This window comes from Panthera leo, chromosome A3 (genome assembly GCF_018350215.1).
Source record: "Panthera leo isolate Ple1 chromosome A3, P.leo_Ple1_pat1.1, whole genome shotgun sequence".
Taxonomy (NCBI): domain Eukaryota; kingdom Metazoa; phylum Chordata; class Mammalia; order Carnivora; family Felidae; genus Panthera; species Panthera leo.
In genome coordinates, this window is record NC_056681.1 from 87,630,734 (window position 1) to 87,650,197 (window position 19,464).

At 41.6% G+C, this 19,464-nt stretch overlaps 1 protein-coding gene across 7 annotated transcripts in view; it reads right to left on the bottom strand.

Moving 5' to 3' along the window:
• Positions 1-957: 957 nt before the first annotated feature.
• The window catches only part of PAIP2B (poly(A) binding protein interacting protein 2B), a 64,881-nt gene continuing 46,374 nt past the window's right edge, over positions 958-19,464 (bottom strand). For 5 of the 7 annotated variants that reach the window (XM_042932637.1, XM_042932638.1, XM_042932635.1 and 2 more), the window contains 3 exons: positions 8,990-9,138; positions 6,857-7,033; positions 958-5,947 (listed from right to left, as the gene is read on the bottom strand). In XM_042932637.1, the coding sequence (XP_042788571.1) occupies positions 5,891-5,947; positions 6,857-7,033; positions 8,990-9,127 (372 nt within the window). In that variant the 5' untranslated portion in view covers positions 9,128-9,138 and the 3' untranslated portion in view covers positions 958-5,890. The remainder of the gene's footprint in view (positions 5,948-6,856; positions 7,034-8,989; positions 9,139-19,464) is intronic. The other 2 variants (XR_006200771.1, XR_006200770.1) reach the window with 2 other exon arrangements.

Sequence of the window (19,464 nt, forward strand, 5' to 3'; positions counted from 1 at the left end):
GGTTTTAAGAAGGCAGCAAAGAAAACCAGCACTCGAAGCAAAACCCATGGCCCATGAGCCATGGGCGGGTCTGACGATTTTGTCATATGACAAAGCCCCTCAAGAGAATCACTGGGAGATTCAAGCTAGGTGTAACCTGAATAAATATGAGTTCTCAAACATCCCCACAACAGAACGGACAATGTCCAGTTGTTAACCCGGTAGCTCTGGTACCTAGGTCAGTCCTTGGTACCTAGCAGGGTCTCCCAACTTTTTCAGGATTTGAAAGGCAGATAGAACTTTTACATGTTTTCTAGATTGGAGTCTGTTTTCCCCAGAGGCAGGAAGAGAACAGCTATCCAATTTCCTTAACTTCCTTTCAACTCCAAGGATTTCCTGTTAATCATCTTTGTTCAAAGCTGTACAGAGGGACGCTTGGGTGGCTCTGTCAGTTAAGTGTCCGACTTCAGCTCAGGTCATGATTTCTTGGTTCACGAGTTCGAGCCTCACATTCGGCTCTCTGCTGTCAGTGAGAAGCCTGCTTTGATCCTCTGTCTCCCTCTTTCTCTGCCCCTTTCCCGCTTCCGTGCGCACATACTCTCTAAAATAAACATTAGAAACAAACTGTGCATGTTACTGCCGCGACTGCCACTAAGAATGAAGCACCTTCCCTATGCCAAGCAGTATTTTGAGATTAAATGCAGTCTGATTTTCACAACAGCCCCAGGAGGGAGGTGTCCCATCTTTATGACTGAGGTGCAGGCTGAAGGCACCAAGAAAGTGGTGGAGGTGGGATTCACTTGGCATGGTGATTCCAGGTCAATGCTTTTACTACTTCCTAACACTAGAATGAAAAATGCAACTAAAACCACGTTCCATCTTGGGACAGAAATCTCTCACACATACACCACACATACATTCCCTGTATGAGGACATATAATTCAACCTTAGGAAAAACAGTATGCTGCCAGCAGTAAATGCAATTTATTCTCATTTTATTGAGACTTTCCACAGCTGCCATTTGGTTTGTATAGCAAAATTTTTAAAAAGTAACTTTTCCCCCATTTTTTATATTTTTATGAAAATCATTTTCTTCAATTTTAAAGCCCTCCCCCTCCCCCAAAGAAGTATTAGTAACTACCCTGTAATGTTTATTTGGGGAGGGGGAGGGAACAAAAACAGCTTTTAAACACTTGTGAAACGGGGATCACAGTCCAAAGTCAAGACATTGCACTAAGCTGCCGCGGGCACCATCAGCACTATGCCATCCACACCACCGATGGGTGAGCCATGCGTAGACCCTCAGGGCTTCTTGTTCCACAGGCTCCCCTCCCTTTCTCGAGACCTCCTCTGCTGGCTGTCTTCTCCAAATCCATCCAACAGAGGCAGCACAATCTTTAATACATGCTCAACTTTGTAATGGAGACAATACTGTATTCAGAAAGTTCAGAGATCCCCTCCATCCAGTTCAAGAAGATCAAATACCAACAGAGTACAGATGGTTTCACTTTTGTGTCCACTCAAAACATACTCATTAAATTATCAGATGTTTCAAAAGTCCTGATGTGTAGACAGCACGAAAGTTCCTTATAAAAAAGAAGTTGCAAAATTATAAAAATTTCTGCAGTCGAGGCTCCTCATGTGGAGCTTCTGGTGACGAAGCTGGTTCTGGTAAGCAGTTCCTTTGACATGCACAGCAGCTTCCCTAGGAGTTCTGTGTTCTGAGGGTTCTGTTCAGAACACAGGAGGCTGAAATCCAAGTTTAAAAGATTACCTGCTGACAAACTGTGGTATATCTGTCAATGGAATACTACCGAGCACTATAAAGGAAGAAACTACCAACGCAAGTTATACTTCATGGATGAAACTCAAAAATATGCTAAGTGAGAAAAGCCAGATAATAAGAGACCACAGTTTGTAGGATCCCATTTATATGATGCCCAGAAAAGGCAAATTTATAGAGACAGAAATACAAGAGATTATCATGTAAAAGAGCACGAAGGATCTGGGGGTGGGAGGAGGATGAAAATGTTGTAAAGGTGAGTATGGTTATGGTGGTTTCCTACCACTCAGGAAACTTACTAAAATAACTTGAAATGGGTGAATTTTATATGTAAAATATGCCTCAATAAAATTGTTGTCAAAAAAATCCCTGCTTCCCAAACCACACATCAAGCATTCAACATTTCGGAAGGCTCACAATCAACAGGGCAGGATTATCCCTTAGTGTTGAGTTACAGAGTGAAAACGTACCATTTTACAGTAAATAGCATAGCGTACAGCAGATCTGGGTCAATCCTCCTGTTCTCTCCACTCATTTCCCAAATGCACGCATTATCCCCAGGGAGTGGCTGGGGATAGATATACAGTCTTCCCCAATAGGTGGACACCCCCAAATCTTGGTCAGATTTGTCAGAAGTCTGCTACACGTCACCTAAACCAACAAACATTATTAACCTGTGATGCTGGGACCCTTATCGAAGAACACTTGTCCCCTCCAATCACAGCAGCGTCCATTCCTGGGTGCCTGATGTGTCTGCGTGGGGTCCGTAGCGGCACTAACACAGTCAAACTGTTTCCTTCAGCTCCTCCTTCACACAGCTCTCCTCTCTGACATCTATAATTGCCAGATTATTTTAGTGACCTTACTTCTCGGCCTCTCCAAAATCAAGACAAAACTCACACTAGGACAGTACACAATTTAAAAAATGCTGCTTAGTATTTCACTGAAAACATTTTTTAGGCCATAGTTAGCCTCTTAAAGAGACCCCAGCTGTTTTGACTTTGAGAACCAAAGGTGCTGCAAACGTCCAGCCTTTTCCTTACAATCCGTTTTGGTTTGACCATACGTGACCCCCAGAGTCAGCTGTTGTGTCAGGAATGCCCAAGGACCCACAGCTGCAGGTGCTTAGGCCTAGGCTGTGTCTGTCAGATTTTCCGCTGCAGTTCAAAGACGTGGAGAAACTGAAAAGGCACTTCCTCGATTTGTTTTTTTTCTCTTGAAGAGCAAGAGATAAAATCATTTTCATCTTGGAGTTTGAGAGTCCAATAATCACAAGACTCAGAAATCAGTCACTAATAAACTAACACTGGGATCTGCCAGAATTGGCACATGTTGAAAATACATATTGTATTTCTATGCAAATCCTCAAACTTCAGTTGCCAATAGGAAAAGCTTAAACACAGTAGTGGCTTAAATTCGACATGAAAATAATCACTTAGAAATACTAGCCTTGCCCTTAAAGGGTAAAGATGCCCCGGCTGGTACGCAGTCAGAATGTTTGCTACAAAGGGCAAAAGTTGGAGACAGAGGCCCCCAGCCTTTTCCCAGTGAAGGTCCAACGAGACCCACATGACTTTTTCTGCTAAGGAGCTGGCAAACTCTCTAGCTGAGCCTATGATCTGGGTGACAACTGTGCTCCTGCCTCACAAGATCTGAACAATGGAGAAAAGAGCCAGGCTACGGAAAGAAACTGCAGTGCGAGCCTACTCGTTAAGAAAGGGGCCAGTCACATTGCTGGCTGCTTCCTGATCCTGGAGTCAGCACACTCTTGTGTCTGGATAGGACTGGAAAGTCCAGCCCTCAGGTTTCACTGCTCATGTGGCAGGGAGCTCTCTTAGTCCTGACCAAATCTGCCTCGTGAAACCGTGCTAAAGACTGGCATCCAAAATGGAACTCCACAGCAGACAGGACTTGGACCGCACATAGTATCTTAGCCTATCCTGGTCAGGAGAACAAGCCTTCTTCAGAATGAAGAAATGGCTCCATCTGGATCCTTATAGGACTTTCCAGATTGGGAGGCACACGAGAATCCGTTATATCTTTGTGATGGAGACACCCACACTCTAGAAAACGGCTCTTTCTGCAGTCTCAACATATTTCCAACAGCCTTCAGGACTCTGAGCTTGGATAAGGTAATGGAGACTGAAGGAGGAAAAGGGGTCCCAGCACAGACACACCTCTATTCCTGCACTTCCAAGGCCCTTTCCCTATTACAGGCAACAACCCCAGCTGAAAGCTGAAGCTGGAATAAAGAAGTTTCTTTATTCAGAGGCCTCCCTGAAAATGGGTTAAGCGTTCCATTCTCTCAGGGTAGAGGCTTCAGGAATTAACATGCAAGTCTGGCAATACAAGCTCCTTAAGCTACTCTCCTATGTCATTGACGTAACAAAAAGGGCCATTCTTCAAACAATGCCATCCTATAGACTCAAATGAGGGAAAGATGTGGGTTCATATTTTAAAACTGACATTAGCCTGCAGCTGTTCAAAAAGTCAACAAGGAAGCACATAAGAAAAGGGAGAGATTCCTAAGCTTTCTAGACGCTGGTCCTTTCCTTCCAACCTCTGTCCCGTATCCACATACTGAATTTAACAGACTTTATTTCGTTACATGGCCTTTTCCTAATAGGCCTGTCGCATAACACAGTAGCAGTCACACAGAAGCCACTGTCCCCCTCGGGCCTCTGCAAATCCTTGTCCTGGGAGAAGGGCCAGGACTAAGACATGTTCTCTTTTAGACCTAACTCTGCCATCTACATCTTTATCACACAAAGGCAGCTTCTGGTGCCCATTTTAATTCCTTATGAGTATCAGCCAAAACCCCTGTGACTTATAGTCGGGAAAGACAAAAGGAACATACCCGAAGAGCCCAACCTAGAAAACTTGCAAAGCTGGGGGTCGGGGAACAGCAAAACTTTATAATTGCTGAAACTGTACCAGTGGGTCACATGGTCACATGGGTCAACCAAGACTCATTCTCCCAGGCTTTTTTTGAGTTTTTTTGTATAATTCTGTAAGGTGAGGAGAAGCATCCAAATTGTGAATGGAGCTTCTTGCTGGTGTCCAGAAAAATATGTTTACTTGGGCAAAATTATTGGGAATAATTTACTAATAAGGGAAGATATCAGGAGGACCAAGTCTTCACAGGGCTGGCAAAAAATTGTCAAAATACTCTTAAGACACAACTAACAGGATTCAAGGTTGACTTCTCCAGGCGGAAGCTGATGGCCTGCACAGCATGCCTCTGCTTCACCTTTGGTAACAGTATCTTTCCTTAAAAACAGAGTAGGGTTGGGGCGGAAAGGAGATAGGGGACTAGATGCCATGAGAGTCGAAGTGACAAACCCATCCTAGAGCTCTTTTACCTTGTAAATAATGAATAATGAGTTCGGTGATGGCTCTAAGCAGAGGCTTAAGAACAGGTCAGCAGTGATTGAGTGACCCAAGCGACCCAAGGGACAGTCACTGTCGCAGCCCTCCTCTGCTGGTTTACAACCTCCATTAGCCATCACAAGAGTTACCATAACCCAGTACTTTAAATCTGTGTTTTCTTGAATGGGGTTTCAGGCAAGGAGACATGGGCTTGGCAGGCCATGGTAATCCGGTTCATTGCAGGAAAGCCCTGGGAGTCAAGGGAGCTGGGCCGAGTACTCTGATTTGCAACACCTGCTTCTTCCACTCGTCCCTCTTCTCATCCAGCTTAACGGACTCGATAAGTAGTTCTCCAGGTGTTCACTGCCCTTGGTAAGTGTACAGCAGGGTGAGAAGGGCATTCTTAAACACCCAGACTTTCTTGGTCAGCTTATTTTGTTTAAACACACACAGCAGAACATTCCTGATAAAGGGAAAAAAAGATTGCAATTTCCTTAACTCAAAAAGCTAGTAATAATAATAATAATAGGAAACTGCCCAAAACCAAAGTCTATAGAACGAAAGAGAAAGACTCGGAGGCTTGTAGAGTAAGACTGAGCACATTAGTTACTCCACTCACAGTGTCAAGTTAAACCACTGTCCCCCTTCCCCACTGTGCACCCCTCGCCCACCCCACCCCCCTCTTCAGCTCTGCCTCTTTGTGCAGCACTGTCCCCAGATGTGGGGACATACAAGTTCTCCTCAAAGCTTTCTGTCAGTTCAGTACTTCACTCCCGGAATAAATTCCTTGGCATCCGGGTTCAGGTTACTTTTGCTCTGAAAGAAGAACCAAGAGATAATAAATCCCACTTTCAAGGTTATTTTCTGCATGCTTCCATTATTACCAGGCTGTTATTGTTGGGCTGCTCTCAATGGCTCCTGACATATAAAGCCTTGACCAACCTCATTTTCTCCTTCCTGCTTTACACTCCTGTTCCCTTCATGACGCTTTCATTAGAGGCTTGGAAGTCTGACTCCAAAAATAATTTCTCAATTCACTGAGTACCTTAACTCGATGAAAATCAGAGTATTCCGCCAAACCAGTTTGGTTACCACAATCCCTTTATTTTCCCCCTCACTGTTTTCTCTTTGGTGATCCACTCTCTTGTGAAAGTCCAAAACCTGGGACCTGGGCAAACCGCGGGGCACAGTCATTTGGAACATGAGTTCTGGGAGAACTGAGCCACTCACAGAATTCTGACTTTAAGTAAACATGAAAGGCAGGAAATTGGTTTATCCAGTCTTCTAATTTTAAGTGGGAAATGGCCCCTTAGGAGTCATGTTCCTTCCGAAACGAACAGGCAATTTTTATAACCGCATCATTCGAAACTATAAATACAGATTTGAGGAACAGTAAAAGGAAAGAACAACAAAAGCAAATGCTAATTTGAAACCAAACCTCCTCTGTGTTCCAATTCTTACCCTTAATCCCAATTTTACTTTGAAAAGCCCACTGGGGAAAATAAAAGCTGGCGCTGCTGCGACAATCGTGTTTTCACGGCACTTTATGCGGCACAACGCATCTTCGTCGCACCCTCTTATGCGTGTCCGTGGGATGAGTGAAGAAACGGGGGCTCAGAGGCTCCAGAGATGGGCCCAAGGGTATAGGGCCCCAAGGGAAGTCTGTGACTCCAAATCCCATATTCTTTTCACTATGTCTCGTGTGCGTCTGCATATGGCTCTTACCAAAATGTCTTCGGAATCATGGCCATCGCTGACTGACAGTCCATTTAACTGCTGCTGCAACTGTCCCATAGCCGGAGGCAGGTCTCGTGAGGGGATAAACCAGTCTTGGTCTTCTTCATCCAGCATCTCCTGGAAGCAGCGGTCTAAGAAGTCTTGCTCCTGCAGCTCCTCCTCCACCTAGCAGGCAAAGGGGATGAGCTCAGACTTACCGTCCTGGTGGGACTTGCCCCTTCCAGTTTTCTGCCTCTTGCTTTCAGAGGTCCTTATTCTGCTATTAAGAATGATCTTGTATGAGGTCTACTAAGAATTAAGATGCTTCGAATGACTGGCCAGAGAAAATATAATTTTTGGTTTTTTTCAACCACATTCCCTCAACAATAAGACTAAGGAAACAGTTATTCAGAATAGCAGAAAGTCAAGGTCTTCGTACCTCTTCTAACATCTCAAATGTGTGACAAAAATACTTTTCATTCAGACGGCGCTTACAGAAAATCAGTTTAAAGTGTGAGATTCTTTTCTCAACCTTGTTAAGAAGCAATTCTTCTTAAATTTCCCATTTTATAAGTACGAAAAAGGTACAGGAATTACAGAACTAGACCACTACCTGGATAGTGGAGATTAAATCAAAACCAACTCCCAGCTTCTGGCCCACTTTTCTGGTAATGAGGCCCCTAAAGGAGAAAAATACTTTCAGAACCTTAGAAAGATATAAAGAACACTTTTTGGCAAACCAATAGAAAATGATGTCATCGATGTAGGTAGCCTTCCAAAGCAAGGAAAAATATGAATATTTAAACAACTCTGTATTTCTTAAAGATTGTCTTAATCTAAAGCAATATACATCTAGGATATTTTACACCTTCTTTGCAGGCATTGTTAACTCATAGTAAAGAGTATGGTTCACTCTGCAGATTAAGTGTGATTTTAACAGGTCCTGGGCTTCACATTTGGCTATCCCTTTCCCGTGGGCTACCCTACGTGGTGACAGATTCACAGTTCACTAGCACCACCACCAGAGGGAAAGTCGAGCAAAAACAATCACCCAGACTAGCTCATACAGTTATTCATGAATTCAAAAGTCACCAGGAGCACAAGATGTAAAAATAGTGGCATGACAATTAGCCACACTTTGATCTCAAGTAAATTAGATAGTCTGAAGTACTTAAAGTAACAACAAGCACAACATATTTCCAAGCCATAAGATTTAACATGACTGCTCAAGATCTGCCCTGCCTCTACACAGGAGCATCACAGTGTGCTCCTCCCTATTAAATCTACCCTTACTCACTGGCGCAGCCACAAAAACAGTTACCTGGGCACAGGGATGTGACGGGTAGCATGGTCTATGTGCTGTTCACACAAATCATGACACAGTGAGCTGACTGGGGTGGAAACTGTTGGTTGCCCAGATAAACTTGTTTCCTTCTTTCCAGAGCACCAGGCTTTTCAGTTAAAATCACGTCCCGTCTCCCATGCTGGCGATGGCCACATTACTATTCATCATGTAACAGCCTCCAGAAGGGGTGTGAACACTTTGGCATCACTTGGTTAAAAGGAGATCTCTTCCTCGGCCTTTAGCTCTCCCCATTTCCCAGTGGCTAGACTTTCGGTTATCCTTCAGTTACTCAGCTGATAAATGCCCTGCTATGGCAGAGAAACACCACGGAAGAACCATGTGGTCACAGAATCACTGTCTACCTGGAATGCCTACCTTGGGCTATCAACATCACAGAGATACAAGACAACAGGTTACTGCTGAACCTTTGTTCAAACAGTCTAGCCTTTTCCTACCTAGCACACTTCTCCATCTCAGACACACATTCTGCCAGTCCCTGAATTCCCATGGGGACAGGGGGGCATGCCAGGCTGGCCTGTCTGCACACAGCTGTTGTTTCGCAGAAGTCTATACCAGACCACCATGGCACGAGAGCCTCTTGTAATCAAAGTGAGAGAAAAGAATCAGGATCTTCCTCCAAAGTACTGTTACTCTGGTGTCTTACCAGCTGAAGAGGCTCCTTGGTCAACCCAGACCAGGCCTCCATGCATTTTTAAATTATTCTAAAGCCAACAAATCCATTTCTTTCGTTACAGATGGATGGCAAGATATTAAAGCCGTTCCACTTCTTTCTTTACCTGTCTGTTGAAATCTTCTTCATTCTCCATCCACATGTACTCTGCAAATGGGTTTTCCTTCTCATCGTGCCCATTTAATCCTTGGTCCTCTTTGGATTTTACATTAGGTGATGTATTGGCTACACTGGATCCATTCATTATGATAGAATCTAAACAGGAGCAAAAAAGAAGGACAAAATGATACAAGGATCAAGGAAATGATAATCTACAACATCCAGATTCTTCCAGAAGCTTCTGAAGTTCTAAGTCAAAGTAACTAACTATAGATGAACAGAAACCATTAGCCTGTAACTGTTATAAAATTAACCATATTCTGCAATTATCAACTATACAGATGTAGAATTCTTAAAGAGTTAAAAGAGGTGCAACTGGGTGGCTCAGTCAGTTAAGCGTCCAACTCTTGATTTTGGCTCAGGTCATGATCTCACAGTCATGAGACTGAGCCCCACGTCAGGCTCTGCGCTGAGTGTGGAGCCTGCTTGGGATTCTCTTTCTCCCCCTCTGCCCCCTCTTCTCTCTCTCTCTCCCTCTCTCTCTCTCAAAATAAATAAGTGAACATTTTAAAAAAAGAGTTCAAAGAAAAAATGTCTAGGCTTAGTTAGCCTTTCTAGGCAAGTGAGGGAGGGGGAATCTTTTCAAGCCAACTTTTTTGCAGGTTCTAGAACCTAATTAAGGTCACACAGTTTCGTTAATGTTTAAGTAGGTAGAGAAAATGCATTTTTTTGATTATTTTATTTTATTTTAAGCAGACCACATGCCCAACATGGGGCTTGAACTCATGATCAAGAGTTGCATGCTCTATCAACTGAACCACCCAGGTGCCTCAAAAAAATGCATTCTTAATGAACATTGTAAGCAACTGCCCCTTATTCTGATTCTCAAGCTGTTTTTCTATAAATCATATTTCTTTAAAAAAAATTTTTTTTTTAACGTTTATTCATTTTTGAGACAGAGAGAGACAGAGCATGAACGGGGGAAGGTCAGAGAGGGAGACACAGGATTTGAAACAGGCTCCAGGCTCTGAGCTGTCAGCACAGAGCCCGACGCGGGGCTCGAACTCATGGACCGTGAGATCATGACCTGAGCCGAAGTTGGACGCCCAACCAACTGAGCCACCCAGGCGCCCCTATAAATCATATTTCAAAAGGTAACACATATTCGCTGTCTTGATAAACAAAAAAGAGATAATTAAGGTTACCAGTTGTCCAATTATCCAGAGTTAAAGACTATTAACGATGTAGTGCATATAACCTCTCTGATGTCCCCTAAGTGTATGCAGGCACATATACGCACACACTTTCCCCAAGCATCCATTCTTAGAGTAACAGCATGATGCTCTATCATTTGCATTTTCTCATTTTTGTGTTAATATCACCATACTGTCTTTTGGGATATTTACAATGTTTCCATATTATAAAGGTTAGATGAACATCTTGTGTTCATCTTTTTCAATGACTTCCTTAGGATAACTCCTAGAAACTGAACTGCTATATTGGAAACTATGTGGCTTTTAAAAAATGCTTATTTATTTTTGAGAGAGAGAGATAGAGCATGAGCAGGGGAGGGGCAGAGAGACAGGGAGACACAGAATCTGAAGCAGGCTCCAGGCTCTGAGCTGTCAGCACAGAGCCCAATGTGGGGCTCAAACCCCTGAACTGCGAGATCATGACCTAAACTGAAGTTGGATGCTTAACAGACTGAGCCCCCCAGGCACCAATGGAAACTACGTTTTTTCTAAGGCCCTCAATTCATTGCCACACTGCCATAAGAATTTAAATTCCCACCAGTAGTAAGTACCTACTCCTCTGCATTCGTGTGTATTGTTATTATTTTTTAAATGTTTATTTACTTATTTTGTGAGAGACAGAGCATGGGTGGGGGGCAGGAGAGAGGTGACAGAGAATCCTAAGCAGGCTTTGAGCTGTTAGCGTGGAGCCTGATGTGAGACTCAATCTCATGAAACATGAGATCATAACCCTAGCTGAAATCAAGAGTTGGATGCTTAACCTACTGAGCCACCCCAATGCCCCAGGTATTATTATTTTTCAAACCGCTGTCAGTCTCATAAGAGAAAACTTGCCATTTATTGTTTATGTTTACATTCTTTGATTTTTGCTGAGGTCGAATATTTTGAGATATACTTACTGGCCATTTTTATTTCTTGTTTTGTCATTTTTCTGCTAAAGTATTTTGACCATTTTTCTATCAGGATATATACCTTTTATTTGTTGTAAGAACTTGTATTACATTTGTCAAGATTTTTATTTTTCATAAAAGAATTTATAAATTAAAAATACTATATTAGTTTTACTTGCTTAATTTTTTTGGTGGCAGTTTTTGCTGGCCTTAATTTTTGTCTACATCTTGTATGTCTGCCTGTCTATGGCTTTTTAAAGTACATACATATCTTTTTTAGTTGCTTTTACTTGGCTTCCAAATCCACACTGATGTGTTTGCTCTCATCTGGAATGTGTCTTTTTCCTGTTCTTTATTTAAATCTTAACCATTCTTCCAAAAGCACTGCAGTCTTTACTCCCTGCTTCTTTCCTCTAAGCTCCTGCACCTAACGAGTGTTAATACTACTTAACGGTATTGTTTCATATGCATAATTTTCCTCTAATTAGAGTTTCACTTTGCAATAAGCAAGAGGAGGCTCACAATCTCAATCTCCACTCCATCCCCACCTCCATCCTCCTTGGGGCATCTTTGAGTTTTATTTAACAACTTCTTTCTTCATTCATTTCCATCTTGGCAAGATTCATGAAAAAAGTCTTTCTCTATGTCTGGGTGCACTAAAAAATTATTGCTCACTCCCCTTTAAAGTTCTTGCAACTTTCTAACCTGTTATGAACATTAGAAAATCTAATCTTTTTAAAAGACAAGGTAGAATTGTGAAGAGTAAAGAAGAGATGAAAAACCAACTCACTGATATCTCAAAAAGAATTTCATTTATGACAGAACCCATTTATTTCACTGTTGGTTTAAAAAAAAATTTTTTTTGTTTGTTTATTTGAGAGACAGAGAGAGAGAGAGCACAGTGGTGGAGGGGCCCAGAGCGAGGGAGACACAGGATTGGAAGCAGGCTCTAGGCTCTGAGCTGTCTGCACAGAGCCTGATGCCTGGCTTAAACCCACGAACCATGAGATCTTGAACTGAGCTGAAGTCAGACGCTTAGCCGACTAAGCCACCCAAGCGCCCCACTGTTGGTTTAAATAGGGTGCCTCGGGGCGCCTGGGTGGCTCAGTGGGTTAAACGTCCGACTTTGGCTCAGGTCATGATCTCACGGTCCGTGAATTCGAACCCCGCGTCAGGCTCTGTGCTGGCAGCTCAGAGCCTGGAGCCTGCTTCAGATTCTGTGTCTCCCTCTCTCTCTGGCCCTCCCCCGTTCATGCTCTGTCTCTGTCTCAAAAATAAATAAACATTAAAAAAAAATTTTAAATAAATAGGGTGCCTCGTATGAAATACATTGGTTTAACATATTTTAAATAAAAACAAAAGAGATCAACGATTATTCCAAACACTGCTCTATAATAATAATTCTATAATGAAGGAAGGAAACCAATTCTTTATTTTGACCACCACCATTTGCAGCATAACAATGATAAAGGCAAGTCTGCTCTAAATGCCTGGGCAACTGCATAAGTAAGTAGGGTATTCCTAAGCACAGAGACTCTTAAAGAACCTGACCCTTGCTCGGTAGCAGGTTAAACAGTATTATATTTTCAAAGGCTCATTTCGCAGTGGGTTATAAGCAGCACAGCGATTTCTCCCCATCAGTACGGAAATCACTCAGACAGAACCAGTATTCAATTTTCTAAAAATCTGCCTTTCCCTAAAAAAATAAATCCTAAGTGCACATGACCATAAGGAAAAAGAGAAGGCAGAGAAACAATAGAATAACCTGTCTGACTCAAGAGCACGGTGGAATACAGAGAGCAAACTGCAGGATGCTCTCTCTCATGAGAAAGGGAATGGAAACATACCATAATCCCAACATGGGGAATGTCACCCAATTTAATGCAAATACTTTAGAGAAGTTGAAAACATTGAGATATGGGACTGTTAATATTAGGAAAATGGTTCTCAGTGGGCTATATAGAGTGTTTATTTGCATTTTATACCATTCTATCTGTGTTTTCCACACAATTGGAGAGTTTAGGTTTCTCTAAGTAGAAGCAATGCAACAACTTAATTTGTATAATGTTTAACAATTTATTAAGTACTTTCATATCTATACTCTGACTTCAGGTGCATAATCTGTCCAACTTCACTCTAAAAAAAAAAATCTAGATAGTGCTATATTTAAGACCAAAGAAAGTACCAGATTCAAAGGTTAAGCAAGCTGATTTGCCAGCTTAGCTCAAGAACACTGGTTTGTGGGCCCTAGTGCCTTAGTGCCTAATGTGCCCCTAGACTTTAGTAGTGAGGGGGGAATGGGGAGCTTTTGCTGGACACTGGTAACTCCTAGGTAAGGCATTTGGGGGATACCTTCCAACTTGGGGAAGACACCAGGTAAGACAGGACCATTGCCCATAACTTCCCTGATTTTCCTGCTTCCAGAGTTTCATGGAACATTCTCTTTCTGTCCCCAGCTCCTCTCTAGCTCACCATCCACTATGCTTGCCCTCTAAGTGCAGTGTTTTTCCAACCATCCTATTTTGACCTTTTATATCCATTATTTCACTTGATCCTCACCCACATCAAGGCACATCATGTGACATCCTAGTGTAGAGGGGACAAAGAAAATACCTCCAAAACTTCCAGAATCGGGGGAAATGCCTGGCTATAAAAGTAGGATCACAAATCAGAATGGCTGCCATGTTGTCAGCTATGTTATGGAGAGGCCTATGTGACAAAGGAATTGAATCCTGTCAACACCATGTGAGTAAGCTTAGTTCATCTTCCCCCAGTTAAGCCTTCAGATGAGACAGCCATCCTAGCTGACTACTTGACTGTAACTTCATGAGACACTCTGAGTTAGAGGCCCACCTAACTAAGTTGCCCCCAGATTCTTGACCCACAGAAACTGTGAAATAATAAATGTTTGTTGTTTTAACCTGCTAAGATTTGTGGTAAGTTATCATGTGGCGATAGATAATGTAGGTATTTGATAAACAATGACAACTAGCTCCACCACACAAATCATCAGTTGCCACATTATTCCTCTTATTTAATCAGCAGACAAATGTGCAGTTTGAAGTAGGTCACTGCTTGAGAAATTCTTCAAGATTTAGACCTCAATAGCAGAAAAAAGAGTTTATGTCTGGCCTGGATCTATACTGCACTATGAAATCTGAGAACTATTTGACATTTATTCCCCCTCCACCTCAGTTTCCCTCTTAAACACATGACAAACATGCTGAAAATAGAAAATAAGAGTTGTCATTTGGGCTGAAGATGGGAAAGCACATAGCACCACACAGTCAAAATAGGGGTGCTAAGGTCTGCTAAGCATTCAATTTAGCACTTTGCCATGGTCAAGGGTTCATGTCTAAAATATTTGGCTTGAAATAGGGACCTTAGTTCCCAGCCATAAAGAACTTCAGGATTTTCAATGTACGTAGGACATTTCTACAACACGTGCTTCATCAGTTCAACACTTTGAACACTCACAACTTTCAGATCCAATGTGCTCATACCAAATACTAGCTATTTTTTGAACTTGAGATTTTTCAGAAGCTATAAACCTGCATTGTGCCCATGATAATAGCTTGACAGTGAAAAATACTTGGGACTTTCGACTGAATTATCTAGAAAAATTCTATTGAGCAGTTGTTATAAAAACTAGTCTCTACTATTCTGTTTCCTAGAGTTTTGTGAACTTCCTTCAGTCTGGTTAATACCATTTTTAAATTAAATGTTGTGGATATTAGTTTAAATTCTTATTTTATTTCAAATATGTGACACTAGATTCAGCTTTGGTCCACTCTCAGTTAATGTCTTAGCAACTCAGGTCATTAGATGCACTCACTCATTAGTTTTTGAGTGCCTATTTACCTTAGACACTGTACTTTACTGGTGCTTTGAGAGGGTATATGGTTTTCACCCTGGTGATATTCACATTATGACAGGAGAGAGGCAAGCAAATAATTAAGAATAATTATGATCCATGTTACAAAAGGTGAGGTAAAGGGGAATATCAGAAAACAACAGGGGGACCTAATCAAATCCAGGAGTGGGTGGTGGTTATGAAAAGTTTCCCTGAGCAAGAAACACTTTCTTTGATACCTGAAAAATATAAGTTAGCTAGCAATAGGGAGTAGAGGGTATAGGCCAAAGGTAAGAGCCCCAAGATAGGCCACTTTGGCATAAATATTATTTTGAGATTAAAGCACCTAAAACCCACCAGATTCAGGAAAAGCTCTTTAACTCCCCCTCAAGTGCCTAAATTTACATTGGAAAGGAGAGCCTGTACCAGGAAGAGAGTTCCTAACAAAGATTCCTCTTTACCTAAGAAATTTATCTGTGTAACAAGGTAACCTTTGTTTTCCAAATAATTCCTCCTTCCTGCTAAAGGTCTTCCTCCCCTTCACATCCTCAGACTCCATCCTAATTCCTTAACTCAGAATGTCATGTAAGCTTCAAGTCACCTGTCTTTGGAATTTCATGTCTGTGTGGATTCCCATACACATGAAACTACATTTGATTTCTCCTATTAATCTGTCTCATATGAATTTATTTCTTAATCCAGCTAAAAGAACCTTGGACCAAGGAAAATTCCTTCCTTTCCAAAGAGGAAAACACATGTGCAAAGATTCAGAGGCAGGAAGGAACTCTCAGGAACTACAGTAGGGATGCATACGGTTGGCGGGTCAAAGGAGAACCAGTGGGAAAATGGCAAGGAAGACAGATGAAGTAGCAGATGGGGTCAGATCATGCAGGACATTAAAAGCTACACGGAAGATTTAAAATTTTATCCTAAAAGCAATGAAAGCCTTCAAAAAGGGTTCCCGGCAGCATCACAATAGGATTCAATTTATATTTTGAAATCAGCCAGGCTGCCATATGGAAAATGGATTGGAGAGACTGAGAGTGGATAATAGGAGACCAGTGAGGAAGCTAATGCACTAATCCAGATGGAAAAACGGTGGCTGCTTAAGACTAAGATAATGGCAGTAAGAAGAAAGTAGGCAGATTCTGAAACTATTTTAGGTTGTTTTGGTGATGGACGTGGGGAAATAGAGTGAAGTTAATATCAAGGATAACTTTGGCGCAAGCAACTGGGTGGATGGTAATGTTATTCACTGAACTAAGTAATTCTGTGGGAAGCGCAAACTTTTCTTGGGTGGTGATGAGGAGTGGGGGTAAATGGGGTGAGGAGTTCTATTTTGAACACATTAAGTTTGTAATGCCTCTGAAACAGTCAAATGACTATGTTAAGTAGGTTGTCTATATGCATCAAGAATAGGAAAGGTCTGACTAAATAAAGAAATATGGAGTGGTCGTTTATATAAATTGTAATAGAAGTCACAGGACTAGAAGATATTACCTAGAAAGAGAGGGCAAAGTGAGATTAGAAGAGAATCCAAGACCCAACCTGATGCATGTGAACATTTTTAAAAGTCGGGTAGAGGAGGAGGAAAATACAGAAAAAGAGACTGAGAAGAAGCCATAGAGTTTAGAAGGAAAGCAGAAAAGTACGGCATCACACCAATCAAGGGAAGATAGAACTCTGTATAGTGAGTTGAATGGTAGCCCCCTCCCCCAAAATATGTCCACATCCTAATCCCTAGAACCCAGGAAGTTACTTTATTTGGAATAAGGGTCTTTGCAGATGTGACTAAATTAAGAACACTGAGATAAGTAGATCATCTTGGATGATACCAGTAGGCCCTAAATCCAATGATGAGTGTCCTTATAAGGAAAAGAAGAGAAGAGAAGGAGGCAATGTGACCACAGAGGCAGAGACTAGAGTGATGTGCCACAAGTCAAGGAATGTCAGTAGCCACTAGAAGCTGAAGAGGCAAAGAACAGACTCCCTCTCTCCTAAAGCCTCCAGAGGGAGTGCAGTTTGGATGACATCTTGAGTTTTTACTTCTGGCCTTCAGGACTGCAAGAGAATAAATTTATGTTGGTTTAAGCTACCTGTTTGTGGTAATCTGTTATAGCTGTCATAGAAAACTAATAAATCCAGTAAGGTGAGTGTGTTGAAGTCTGCTAAAAGGTCAAGAGAAAGGCTGAGGAGTATCCACAGAACTCAGGACCATGGAGGTCTCTGATGACCTGACAGCAGTTTCCATGAACAGAAATGAGGAGGAAAGTCAAATGGAGGGGATGTGAGTTGCACATGACAAGAAGTATAAGATAACTCCTTCAAGGAGTCTAGCTGCCAAGGAAAGGGACAGGAATGGACAGAAACTAGAGACGTGAGAGGTCCCTGGAAACTTTTTAATGACTGGAGAGTCTAGAGCTTGTTTAAATGTTCATAGAAATGGTCTAATGAAGAAGAGGCTACAAAAGAGGAGGAAGAAGAAATGACTGATAGTGTAGGCCATGGGAAGGCAGGAAGGGATACTTTGAATAGCTAATACATTCCCTAATTCAAAATCTAAATGCCAGGGATTCTTAATTAGTAACAGATAGCTGCATGATGAACATATAGTCAGAACCGAGGAAAAAAGAGCAACAGGAGAGAGATTTTATCCATCACAAAGCCATATGAAACATCCTTACTACATGGCAGGATATTTTACTTCCCTTGGTGGCAGGGATGCTTATGTACTTGTTGCGGAGGAAAAAAGTTTTTTCTACTTTTCAAGATTCTTATAGCTGGTCTAAGAATCAAATTGACACGAGACAGATTTGTAGGAGAAAATTGAAAGTTTAACACGTATACCTCTTGTAGACATGGGAAAGACCCAGGAAAATTCAGTAACTCACTGAAATGGCTAAAGCCATCACCTTAAATACCACCCTCCAGCTAAAGACAAAAGAAATATTGAGAGTGGAAAGTCAGTTATGGAAGGTTAAAAGAAAAGCTCAGTAAACACAGGTAAGGTTGTTACACAGATTGAAGTCTGCCTTAAGATTTAAGCCCATGCCTTCAGTCGTTCCCTTTCTCCTGGTACTGAGGGAGACATTCTTACAAATGGAGATTTCCCTTATACAAGTAATGTCTCTACTTAGTTTTTAGAGCTTCTTCTGGGTCTGCAGTTTCTTAAAAAATAAAACAGTTTGAAACAATCAATATTCCATAGAGGCATATCTTGGGGTGGGAAAATTTGCTCCCCTAAATGCCCCTAAATACAAGTCTCCCTACCTGGACAGCTGCTGGATAAACTACCAAACGCCTTCTAAATTTTTTGCAGGTGGTGTGTGTGTGTTGTGCGTGTGTTTTATCTTAAATCTACATAAGCAATAAGAGAAATATTTCATAAAGCATTTTAAATTCATGTAGAACATATTTTTGTATACCATGTTATACTTTACGCTAAAATAATTTGTTGCCTTGTTCTACAGTCTTCTTTTTAAATGTTTGTTTATTTCAGAGAGAGAGAGTGCATGAGTGGGTGAAGGGCAGAGAAAAAGGGGGACAGAGGATCCAAGTCAGTCTCTGTGCTGACAGCAGACAGCCAGATGTGGAGCTCCAACTCACAAACTGCGAGATCATGACCTGAGCCGACCGAAGTCGAACACTTAACTGACTGAATCACCGAAGAGCCCCTTCTTTTAATAAGTAAATAAACCCATCAGGTTTTCTCCATCATTTGGTAGAAGATCAGGGTGGAAAGAAGGCAGGATGAATAGTTCAGCTTTTTGGGGGAATGAGGTGGGAAAAACATGTAGAATATGTACATGGAGATTAAAAACCAGGTTCCAAGTCAACCTCTAGAATGATCTTGTCCCCTCTATTTCCATTTCATTTGTTCTTGGAGAAGCTACATGGACTTTAACAAAAAATAAATAAGTAATCACCTTGCTAAGCTTTCCTATATTGACTTCAATACACAAATGCTCCATTAGTTATTTTTCCTTTGATGCAAGAAAAGGGCTTGCAAATAGAATGTCAATGTGCTTGTTAAGCACACAGAGAAGTGAACTTACCTGCAATTAGAAGCTGATGAGCTGCTTTCAAAAGCTTATTAGCATACTCAAATAGGATTAAGAATGCAGTTAGCAAGTGTCCAGAAGGCATATTCTTAATCAGTAGTTCACAATCTCTAGAGTACATTAGAATCACTGGGAAGCTTTTCCACATCATACCTTTTAGATATTATAATCTGTTAGGCTCAAACCAACGCCCGACATTTGTATTTTTGTTTGTCAACTCTCATAGGTGATTCCGAGTATAGAAGGACTAAAGACTAAGGACAATTCCTCCAATAAAGTGGCAAATTCTATGTGGAGTAATCCAAATCCTAATTACCCTAATTCCTACATCAGCAGTTCCCAAACTGGTGAATGCTGTTTGCAAAAAACAAACAAACAAACAAACAAACCAAAAATACAGCCAAGTAAATTCATTGCTCTGAGGA